The sequence below is a fragment of the Molossus molossus genome, unplaced genomic scaffold (assembly GCF_014108415.1).
Source record: "Molossus molossus isolate mMolMol1 unplaced genomic scaffold, mMolMol1.p scaffold_m16_p_17, whole genome shotgun sequence".
In the NCBI taxonomy this organism is placed as follows: domain Eukaryota; kingdom Metazoa; phylum Chordata; class Mammalia; order Chiroptera; family Molossidae; genus Molossus; species Molossus molossus.
Genome location: NW_023425352.1, coordinates 42,215,543 through 42,228,075, shown reverse-complemented (window position 1 = coordinate 42,228,075; position 12,533 = coordinate 42,215,543). Strand labels below are relative to the sequence as shown.

General features: G+C 42.2%; 1 protein-coding gene across 1 annotated transcript in view; it reads left to right on the top strand.

The window, feature by feature from the left end:
• The window catches only part of CCDC6 (coiled-coil domain containing 6), a 106,613-nt gene that overhangs the window by 64,581 nt on the left and 29,499 nt on the right, over positions 1-12,533 (top strand). The window contains exon 3 of the mRNA XM_036265033.1: positions 2,481-2,609. Coding sequence (XP_036120926.1) covers positions 2,481-2,609 — 129 coding nt within the window. The remainder of the gene's footprint in view (positions 1-2,480; positions 2,610-12,533) is intronic.

The following is a 12,533-nucleotide window of genomic DNA, read 5'->3' as shown; positions in this document are numbered from 1 at the left end:
GCTCTGTTCAGAAACGCTGTGCCCTGGTTCTGGGTTGCATGTCACCTGAGAGATGGCAGAACACAGCAGGCAGCCAAGCTGTTGGTTTTCACCTGTCTTTTGGGGAAGATGAAAACCGAGTATTTGGCAAACAGGTCTCAGGATGACTCGGTATTTTCCAAATGGGTTAGTATAACCCAGGGACCTTACTTGAGTTCTGGTAACGACACAGCTTTACCGTCAACTTTTCCTTGGGGTACAGCTTTTGAGAGAAAAAAAACCTCTTGAAATTAAGAGCTTTTATAGATTTTATTAATCGAGGATTGATAGTATGAGACCATCTGTGCAAATATGAATATTTTCCAGTAAGCCAGTGAAAACCTCCTCTCTTCTCAGACCAGCGTTCTCTGACAAGGGCTGTTGGTGGGAAGAGGTTTTAGATTCCATCCTTTACTGTGTTCATTTCCCCCTGGACAGAAGCCTAACCTGAGAAAAAGGAGGAGGGGAGCTTCTTCCAAATAAAAATAGCAGCAATTGAAAGCACATTGGAGGAAGCTTTAGCAAATGATTTAAAGGTTGTAAGACTAAAGAGTTCATTTTTCTGAAACCTGTAGGTATCACTTAAGCTAAGTGTTGATTAACTATTTTAGGATAAGGATAATATCTTAAGTATAGATTTTACCTACCATTAGCATAGTATCCACAGATTGACAACACAAAGACAGTGTTTATAGAATAAAAGTAGTAGATGAAGATGTATACATTTTGCTGAGTTTTTTTTTTCTTTTCTTTCTCATAAGTCATATTTTTCTCATTTGGATCTTTTCTGTCTGAAATGCCAGGCACTCCTGTTCTCTGTCCATTCTTCTCAGTTCTTTTAATTACCGCTCGATCACGCAGAACCTGGGTTTTAAAGAGCTAGCTAAAATTAAACTCGTCACCGTAAGCACCTCCTCGCATCTGCGTTTTTTCTGGGTCCCTGCAAGGTTGACCAGCTTTTTTTTGGAGTTGCACATCAAAAACAGTTGGAGGAAAAACAGCATCTGTTTAGTCAACATTTCCAGTGTTAGAAGATGATGTTGGGTTTTAAACTTTTATTTTTTTAACCAAATACGTGCTTTCAGAGCAGTGGGGATTGTCAGACCTGGAGAGGGTTAGGTGGCCATTTTGAGGAGGATCGGGTCCTGATGCCCTTGTTCTGTTGACGTTGTACCCTCTGCAGGGTTTACGGAGAGACGCAGCGTCCCCTGGGTGAGCCTACGTGGCGTTTTCTGTGTAGAATCATTTGACTTTCCGGTGCCAAGGGTGCACTCGGCATTAGTGGGCGGAAGACTCTGCAGTCGGCCCCTCTCAGGTTTGTTCAGGATCCAGTGGGAGGACATAGGTTTGGTGTCCAGAGCAGGATTTGGATTCCAGGTTCTACTGCTTTCCAGCTGAATTGCCTTGGTCCAGTAACCTATTTTGTGACCTATAATGTGGGGGTGATCATGGCTGCCTGACCCCTATGAAGAAACTGGTATGCAGTGTCTACCCAAAGAAATGGATTTGAGGATAAAAGTAGGGAGCAGTCATCTTAGACCCAATAAAACTGGATGTTTTTTTAATAGCTTTTACTTAGTCTCTCCTTGGTTCTGAAAACATCAGACCCCACGGATATTGTTTCTTCGATCCATACCATGGATCAGCAAACCCCCCCGATTGAGAACTTTGGAAACAGTGCATGGTTCTGAATGAAAACCCCACTTGTCATGTGTCTACTGGATTTCTGTTATTCCTTTTTGGTTTTGAAGGTCGGAGTAAATTATTTTTTCTATTTTCTCTTTTAACTTGTTTAGTTTTATACATAGGAGACTTTCCCCCTTGGTTTTTAGGAAAGATGGTAGGAGGTGTGATGTCCGATCTCATTATAGAAGGATAGTGGATTGTACTTATTTTTGCCAAAGCATGTTCTCTAGTACATTGGGAAGTAACATTCAGAATAATTTAGTATGTGTTGTGATTGTAACATTTCTTCCCTCTCTACATACATTCTATAAATATGAGTTAACTGTGTAAGTCATTGAATAAAAACTGACAGTACAGAATTTCTCTTTTTAAATTTATTAATTTTTATGCTTATGGTTATATGTTAAAAAGGAAATTTCCTTTCTTACCTTATCCCCTAGCCTCCCAGTTTCTCTCTACAGAGGCAGCCACTCATGTTTTCAAATTGAAATCTATATGTAATCATGGTTGGATGCTCACATGTACTTGCCCTTTCGTTTCTCAGCCTTTGGCTCAGATCGAGTGCCTCTGTATATGCAGGGCAGCTCCTGGTTGTAAGTGAGGGGACCGGCAAGGAACAGGCTACAGGGTACACATTTGAGTAGACGAGCAGAAATGAGGAACGTAGCTTTTGTGGTGATGTGGTTCACTCAGTGTGACCGACCAGCTTTCGGAGCCATGGTCGCCACGGCTTCTGAGTGTGTTGATTTCCACATCTGCGTGTTTTTCACTTTCAGCTGCAGCATGAGAAAGCCGAATTAGAGCAGCACCTCGAGCAGGAGCAGGAATTCCAGGTGAACAAACTGATGAAGAAAATTAAAAAACTGGAGAATGATACCATTTCCAAGCAGCTGACATTGGAGCAGGTAAGAATGGACAGCTCCCTCTGAACATCTCCCTACCCCCATGTAATTGACTGTTCTTTCTAGCATTAAGATGCCCTGAGGAATATAAGTGAAAAATAATTTTTCAGCCTTTTCTTCCCACAGTGGAGACTTCATTTCGGAAGTAAGCACTGGAGGTCTGCACGGCATCTGCTCACTCTCACACACTTTCTCCCCTTCTGACCGCAGTTAATACACTTTCAGGAGATGTGTTTTGTTGTACTGATTTATAGGCAGGAAATGTTAGGTTCCTTTTTGCAAAGGTATGTTTTTAACCACAGGACAGTTTCTGTGAAAGTTCCTGAGACAGTGCTGCTTCTATTTCAGGGGTTGTTTAGAACAAACATTAACTTTTTTTTTTTTTTTGAATTATTAGCAACCTTTTGTGAACTCTGTCTTCTCCCAACTAGATTTGTGGATTCCGATATGGAATCAGAGACTTGCTTGTGTGCCCAACTCAGCCACTAACTAGTTGTGTGACCTTGAATTAACTTCATTAACTTGTCGGCCCAAGTTATCCATTTGTAAACAGAGAAGGACAAACTAAATCAGAAATGGTCAGCTTAGAAAGGTACAAAAGGTAGAAAGTAAGTACGCAGTCCCTTTGTCCATTGCCCTTGGCAGAGATTGGCATTTGGTCACAGCCCTTGCCGTGGGAGTCCGGACTGGTCCTTCGACTCCAGAGCACAGGGCTGTGGGCAGCCATTGCTGGTCCACCCAGATGGGTGTGTCAGACAGAATTGCCTGCTAACCCCTGGCCTCGATCCTCCCCGATGTGTTTCCCCCACTCTAATGTCCTGAAATTTTATTTCTCCTGAGACAAATAAGAGACTGCCCACAATGTACTCTTATCTGGTTTTCATGTAAAATGAATATAGTGATTGACATCGTAATCACTGTAATTTGGAGCCTGATGGCCATTTTGATGATTTGGCTAACCCGTTCACGCACAGTTGCCTGACTGATCCCAAATTGAGGATCTCTCGGTGTATCTTTCTGTGTGTCCATGCCGACTGGTTCCTAAACCACCCTCCGGACCGCTCAAGCTTCATCATCATGCCTGCGACTGAACGGTGGCAGGAACGCGGGGTTGGAGAAGTCGGGGTTTGTTTGAAACTCACCTGCCTGGCTTTTCCTGTTCTTCCTGCACCTATGTGTGTGTCAAAGGGAGGACTGTCACTGGGTTTTCCAAGACTATGAATACTGGCCCTGAAAAAACTTTATCTTTTTCAGGTCAAAGAAAAGAAAGGTCCATTCCCAACGGTTGGCTATTTCATACATAATATTTATCTTCAGAATTCAGGTGCCATATCTAAATTTAGAAGGCTCCTCCTTCGTGCACAGTCTCAAAACATTTCGTTCCAAAGTTCACCTGTTTAATTCCCAGGATGGGCAATAGCCAATGAGTTCTGTTCAAGTGAAAGCTTTGAAGAGTCCTGTTCAGTACGTGCCTGATACACCAAGTATTTGTTAGTGGTAACTTGCTAAGTGAAATTCTCACAGTTGGTGTTGTGAGAGCTTCACTTCATCATGGCCTTCACCGTGAATGTCTTGGTCAGTAATGTAAACAACTTCGCTCCTGTATTTGTTCACAGGCGTCTAGGGAGACCTTGGGACTAGGGCTGTAACTGCCAGGGTTTAGCTGTGGCCACAAGGGGGAGATAGTGGCCTAGCATCAGAGAGAGAAGGGCCCTCTCATCCTAGAGTCCCGGGAGACAGGAAACGCCTTGCTGAACCCTCTTTAAGACTCTTTGGAGACTTCAGTAACTGAACCCGCTTTAAAATGAGGTCCAAGGCATAGATTCTCTCTAAGTTAATGACTTAGTGCACTTTCGGATTATTTCAGACCTCAACAGTAAAGAAATGGATTTCCACAATGGAATAGTACGTGTTTTGCTAAGCCCTGTACTAGAAATAAACCTCATCCAGGGTATCAAGTTGCTATTTTAATTAACATGGAGAAGTTTAGCATCATCATAAAATGTTCCCTGCTTTGTTTTGGATATGTTCAGGGTGATTAAATGTTGGGGATTTTACTCCATATTTTGTTTCACTAAATAATTTTAGTCCATGTTTAGGGGAAATGATCATTTTTTTCCCTCAGTGGAAATAAATCTCTTTTATGTTTCCATGGGTGTGATCTGACCCTCTCTGTGACCATCTCTTGGAATTATCATCTTTGTTATACGCAGTATGTCATAGTCTATATTATATAATGTATTCTATACTGTAGATTATGATCAGAGGAGCAAAAGCATGTACCGCACCATGCTTTATGATGACTTATGTATAGTACATGCCTTTGCTTGTATGTGACAAATTAAAAGTATAAACCATCTGAAGGTGAATTTTCAGTGTGTCTCATCCCCTATTTGTTTTGTTGGAAGAAGTGTGGATATCTTGGTAATTTTTTTTTTTTTTTGGTAGCAGCTTTATTGAGATATAATTCACATACCATACAAATCACTCATTTAAAATGTATAATCCAGTGGTTTTTTTAGCATAGTCAGAGTTGTGGAACAATTAACCACAATCATTTTAGAACATTTTCATCAGCTTAAAAAGAAACCTTGTACCCTTCAGCTGTTACTCATTTTCCTTCCCCTTGAAGTAAGAACTACTGTACTCTCTGTCTTTATGTATTTGCCCATTCTGGATACTTTATATAAATGGAGTCATAGAGTATGTGGTCTTTTGTGATTGGCTTCTTTCACTTGGCATAATGTTTTTATCCATGTTGTAGAATGTGTCAGTACTTCCATTTCTTTCCTGGCCAAATAATGTTCCACTGTAGGGATGTACCACATTTTGTTTATCTGTTCATCATCTGATGGATATTTGGGTGGTTTCAACCATTTGGTTATAAATGGTTCTGCTGGGGTTACATGGAAATTTTGTGTTTACCTCTTGCAGAGATTGCCAGACTGTTTTCCAAAGCGGCTGTGCCATACTGGTTACAGCCATCCTGGTGAATATGAGGTGATATTTTCTTGGGGTTGTATAGTTTCCTGATGGCTAATAACGTTGAGCATCTTTTCAGGTGCTTGTTAGTCATTTGTCTATCTTCTTTGGAAAAATGTCTACTCAAGGTCTTTTTATTATTGAATTGTAAGAGTTCTTTATATATTCTAGATACAAGTGCCTATCAGATATATCATTTGAAAATATTTCTCCTTATTTGTGTGTGTGTTTCACTTTCTTGCTAATGTGCTTTGAAACATAGACGTTTTTACTTCTGGTGAACACCAATCTATTTCTTTCGTTGCTTTTGCTTTTGGTGTCGTGTCTTAGAATCCAATGCCAAATCCAAGGTCATGATGATTTATCCCTATGTTTTCTTCTAAGAGTTTTATACTCTTTGCTCTTACATTTATGTCTTTGATCCATTTTGGGTTAATTTCCATGCACATTGTAAGACAAGGGTCCAAATTCATTATTTTGCATGTGGCTATCCCGTTGTCCCAGTCAGTTCACTTTTGAGCCTCAGTTTCCTTATCTGTAAAATGGCAATGATAGCAAACTTATGTTCTATATACCATGAATGGGAGAGAGTGTAGGTGATTCACAAATTGCCCGCTGTATAAGCACTTGACATGAGGTGGGTGCTGCTATTAATTTTTAAATAATTTATATTTTGAACCTAATGGGTTGAACCTGCAGAAGGGATATTGAAAGGCCGCCTTTTGCACGTTTGTTTTAAAGGTGTAGCTTGGATTGCAATGATTTTTAAGTAGGCACCTGCCCACTCTCTGTAAAACAGAACTTAACGGGGTTTGAGACTCAGTCTTGGGCTCTTTTCCCAAGTAGGCTCCAGTGAACTCGTGTGCCAGCAGGCCCTCACTGCAAGCTTATCTCCAAAAGTCAGGCCTTCAGCACAGACACCTAATTAGTCAGATAGCATTTATTCTTTTCTTAGACCCAGAATCCGGGATCCTTTCATTCCTCAAAAGGGGAATGTTAACAGTTTGATCATCACCAAGGTCTCTGCTATAAATGTTTCTGTTCTGTTTTGCAGCATATGAATTCATAGTATTTTAGAGTTGGAAGACTGCCATGGGAGGGGACTCCCTCTGTCCCCAGACTCTAGAGACACGAGACAGTGGGGGGTCATGAGGGAGTCCAGAGGTAGGGGCGCCAGGTCTCCGCCTCCTCTCTCCCTGGAACTTGGTGCAGAGGGGGCGTGTTGGTGCGACTTGCCGCTTGGTGAGGGACCCAGCTGGCTTGTACGTGGTCTAACCTGCATACCCTGCATTTTCAGAAATGGAAACCCAGACCGAGAGCAAGAGGCTTTCCTCGAGTCACACAGCTAAAGATTCTTAATCATTTATTTTAGTTACCCTTAAAAAAAGTGCATGTTCAGAATAATGTAAAATTATGAGGTGTTTGCAGCACTAATAGTTAGCATTAGTCTATGAACTGGGTTAATCTAGTCAACACGATGATAGTGCTATTGGGGGTTCTTATTGAAGACTTCTGTTCAAATATGTGTTCACTGTTTGTTGTTTATTTGATACTCACATTTTCCTAGGTAAGAACATTTAGAACTTGGAATATTCTGTCGAGAAGTCTTGATGTGAATGAATTCTACCAATTAGGGAGGATTTCTCTTCTCTGGAGAAGGATAACTAGCATTAAAGGGCACACATTAGTTTGTTTATTAAGTGAAGTTCAACTCAGTGGATATGAGGGCCTTTCTGCTCACTTGACTCAGAAAATTATCTTATGGGAAAGAGGAAAACAGCAATTGTAAACAGGTGGACTACCATTTATTAAGTAGTACAGTAAAAAAAAAATTACAGGAACCAATTAGTGGAGAATTGTTCACGTAGTCCGGCTAGCACGTGATGAACGGGCTTGCCTGCCACGTGCCAGACACCCCAGTGCAGTTCCTCAGCTGTCCCTGTAATTTGGGGTATATTTTCTTATCCGAGATGTCCTTTCCTCCCGGAGCACAGATACCCATTTTTAAAGGCTGGATTTAGAACTAACATGGGAATTCCACTCATTAGCGTCTGTTTGTACTGACAGGCTTTAGCCTGTGCAGTTCAGGGACTCTCCTCTCAGTTCAGATCTTCCTTCCATCCGGACACGCTGGGCGGCCTCAGGTAAGCAGTTTGGTCTCTGTTGTGAAACAGACGTACTATCTAACCTGTACGTTTGTTGGGAGGATCAATCTTCCATTGTGAAATCCTCACTGTCCAGCATATTGCAGAATTGTTTGAGTACGAACTGCACAGCCAGAAATAAGTTTACGCGGCAGCCCAGCTCACTGATGTTTCTTGTCACTGTATATGTGACTGGGACAAGTTTTATCAAACAGCCTTATGTGCTTTGCACTGATTCAATCCTGTTTCTTGTTTAGCAAAATGTAGGTCACAACTGACTCAACTAATTTTACACCCAGTAATGGGTTGCGACCTGCAGTTTGAAAAACATGTTCTGGTGTGCCCAGTGCTTTCCTGCCCTCGATCTCCACGGGCCTGTTTCCTCTGCCCAGGCTGCTCTCTCCCCCCTGCCCCCATCCTTGTCGGGCTCCCTGATGTCCCTCCTCCAGTCACTGAGGGGTCTGTGCTGCAAAGCATTTCCTAACATTCAGCCCTCCTCTTGTAACACTTGGCACACAAATAGTAACTAGCAAACAGGTAAACAAATGGTTTCTTCCCTATGAATTCCCGTAACATAAAGGAGGGAAGGCACACTTGACCTTACCACCATATTCCGGGTGATTCGCACCTCATCAGTGCTCCAAAAATTGTAGCTGCTGCCATTAATAATGAGAGGTTCCACCTAATGTCTATGGTCGATGACATTATATTAATACATCTGATGAATGACATATGATGTCAGGGAAATGTGTATGCATATTATTTGAGCCTCAGATGTCTCCACTTTCCTTCACCTGGTTATCTGTTCATATATGAATCTGTGTGCTCACATGTCATCTGTGACCCCACCACTCGGACATTCTTTTGCCCATGCCGCAGCCGGTGCACGTGTACGGCACGCATCCTCCGTTAATTCAACACCTTTATCACGTGCCTGCCATCAGCCACAGACTCGGCTAGGAGAGGGCCCTTGGTGGAGCCTGTGGACAGTGATGAGAGGTGCTCATGAGTGTGGAGGAGAGGAGCAGCGCTACTGATGCAGTCCCTTCCCCCGTACAACCGAGAAGGACCTGAAGCTCCCGGCGCTTGGTTGCCGTGTTTGTTCACTGATGCACACAGGCTGGATAGAGCTCAGTCCACTTGCTGCAGGGAAGCACGGATGTGAGAGGAGACAGAAGTGGAAGAGGAGATACGCAATAAAAAGCAAATGCAGCCCTGGCTAGTTTGGCTCAGTGGTTAGAGTGTCGGCCCACGGACGGGTTCGGTTCCTGCTAAGGGCATGTACCTCGGTTGCAGTTTGTCCCTGGCCCTGGTTGGGGTCATGTGGGTAGCAGCCAGTCGATGTATCTCTCTCTCGCATATCGATGTTTCTCTCCCTCTCTCTTCCCCACTTCTTCCCTCCTGCTCTATCTGAAGATAAATGAAAAAAAAAAAATCCTCGGGTAAAAATAAAAAAAAAGAGCTAATGCAGTGACTGCATGGAGTAGAGATCCTGAGAACAGAGAAGGGAACTCATGAAGACGATTTGAAGTTGAATTCCTCCTCTTCGTTACCAGACAAGGAAAGAGAAGGGGTTTTGGCCATCTGGATGGTGTCTGTGAGGGCACCAGCTGACCTCGAGTAGTGAGTGTCATGCAGGAGGCTGCCACAGAGATGTCCAGGGCTCGTGTGGGCCTCCTGGTGACAGGTGTCCAGCGGTTACCTTTAGCCACTAGGCAACATCAGCTGACTGCAAAGTCTTGCCAAGACCCAGGCTTACAGGGGCATTACAGGGGGACCCCCCACTCATTCCAGTGTCTCTCACCATGTATAACTAGCAAATCACAGAGGCTGGGGTTTAAAGTGATGAATTGCAATCCTCAGGACAAGATTTAACTTCCCTTCTGTTTTCTAAAATAAGGAAACACAGTATCTTTTAAGTTGCATGAGGAAGAAAGGAAAGTTTTAGGTTTCTAGCTCTTGGAACAGTGGTTCTTAGTGGAGGCTACCAGATGGGCTCTGCCTTACTTGTCTGGAAGTTAATTCATGCAAAATGCAAAGCAAACGGGCATCTCAATCAGTCTACATACAATGCTGATGCTACTTATTTTAGTAGCTGCAATGATGAACTCTAGTGAGTTACATAGATCATCTGTGTGTCCTTGTGACTTAAACAGCTGTGGATTGAGTGGCTATTGGCTCATGTTTGGGTTTGCATCCTTGGTTGATTTTGTTGTTGTTGTTGTTGTGGAACAAAGTATTTCTTAAATTCATGGGTAGCGTGACCATACTGGGTTTTCAAGAATTTTATTCCTGCTAACAGCTACCCTTGCAGCTCCTGGCAGTGGAAGAAAGCTGTTGTAAGAGTTCTGGGCAGCACCTGCTGGTGTCTCTGTGCCATTGTTTTCAAAGAACAGCCATGATCCTTGACGGTTCACTTGCATTAAGGAGATGAAATTGAGCGACCACTGTGCACGCTTTGAAAATTGATTTCAAATACTGATCTCAAATTATGGCAGTCTTAGAATGTTTGTTATTAAACGTTTTCATTTTAAAAGTAATCCATTGCTCTTTCAAGAAAACTTGGAAAACAGAAGTGCAAAGATGATAAAACACTACCTAGACTCCAGGCCTCCCCAAACAACTGCTATTTGCATTTTTTCTTCTTTCTTCCCTTCCTCCTCCTTTCATTTAACAATAATGTATTATAATTTGCAGCCGTGCTTTTCGATTTTTGTGGTAAAATGTAATAACCTGTATGTGCACATTCAGAGGAACTTCAATGGGGCACAGCCAAACATAACCATAGTGAACCCTAAAGTCTGCTTGGTAGGAATTGGATTGTAGCAAATCCTTGAGGGTGTTTGGGTGACTTGAGAAGCGTGGGTACAAGCATTCTGCCTGCTGTTTATTTGGAAGGGGGAAGCCTCAGAGCACAGATGAAAAGCGAGTGGGATTTGGTGCCTGGGAAGTAGATAAACTAGGAGTAGTACACAGTCTCCCGAGGACCTTCAGCAGGCTTGCTTTTCAGTGCAGTTTTGTAACCCAGGAGCCGTCAGGGTGTCATGAAGCCAACCAAGGGGTCCCAACTCCAGACCCAGGAAAGTAGACCCTGAGCTCTGTCAGGGACACAGATAAGTCTCTCCACAGGATGTGGTGGCGCCCCCCCCCCCCAAACCCTAGAATTTCTTCCCTAGACCCATTTCAGTTAAGTACAAAACCACGCTGTGTTCCATCTTGTCAGACTTTGTTTTGAAGCATCAATTACCACTTGACACGTGGATCGATTTGTACAGACGATGTTACGTGATGGCAGGGGAAATATTCAAAGTATGTAAAGAGGAGCCTCATCATGATCCAGTAGTGTGCGTTTCTGGTCCTGCACTGGGGGTGAAGACTGCATGGTGAATGGAAGGGCACTGGTGTGCTGTAGTGAGGGCAGTAACATCCAGAGATGCTTCACGGAGACTTCTAGTTGCTTGTAATTTTGAAACGTATGAAGTCTATTTTTTTTTTATGACCAAGACAACTTCAGTCGGTGATTTAGAAGAGGCATTCATTCTCCCTTCACTGAACCATGGCAAATGAGCGAATGGCTCAGTCAGTCTAGCAACACTGTAAGGAAATGGGATGGGTGTGGTAATGACTCGAAAGGAATGATTTCTGGTATCCAAGAACTTCATTTTGGATAAAGCACACCAAGAGCAGTTTCTCTGAAGTTATTTTGTTAAGGAAGCTTATTGTAGATAATGGACAGATGGTAACCACTGATGTGGCAGTGCATTTGCAGCACACTGTGCTGTGACTTCTTCCCAAGGACTTTTCCTCTGCACTCGATGCAGCAAAAGAAGGTTCACCAGTACATTGAAACCTGGTTTCTATCAGTGGTAATTATTTGATAAAAGAGTCCCCTACAGTTGTAAACCTAGAATCAGATTTGTTTAGTATTGTGCCAATGTCCAAGTGCTAAGAACTGAAGTCCAGAAACTATATAATTCTGAGTAATTATAGGTGTGTGTCTTTCATAAAGGTCTTCATTTCTCGGTTTTTCATTGAACAAAAGCAAACTTGACCGAGCTGGTAAACTATGAAATAATGTCATTTGCACATATTAATGTTAATGAGATATTAATGTTGTCCTGAAGTTATATCTGTTTCAAAAATCAAATCTAATTTCTATGGGAACACAGTTTTTTAGAAAAAAAGAGTTGTAAGCACCACTAAAGAAGATTAACTTGTGGGCAATCTGGAAAATTCTCAGACTCTTCCAGGTGCTAAGCCTTCACTATCATTTATCCTTGGAGAGTTTATGGGCTCATTCTGTATTTTGTATATGTAAGTTAACATCCTGTATTAAGAAATATACTATTAAGTTGTATTAGTAAATAGTTATTTTTTAGGATTAGATGTCTTTAAGTATTTTATTGAAAATAGTAAATTTTATTTTAAAAATTGGGTGGGGGTAGGAAGATAAATTATCAACCCTTTTCTCTATCAGTATAATAATGAGATACATAGATAAATTTTTCAACTTAATTTTTGACCTCCAACACTTGAACATGACCGTCCTTTCTTTCCTTTTCTCTCACTCTTCCCTGACAAACTTCTGTTGGCTCTTTTTGTGCTCAGCACGGCACAAGCTGTGGTGATGACCTAGAACTTGTTTTTAATTCTGAAACCAGCCTCAGCTTGATTAATCAAATAGGTACCTCAGGGTACCTATTTAAAACACCTGTCTCAACTCATCTGTAACACAAATTGGCTGCTTGATTTCTTTAAAAAAAAATTTTTCCGGAGGGTAAGGGTCAGATGTTTTCCAGCC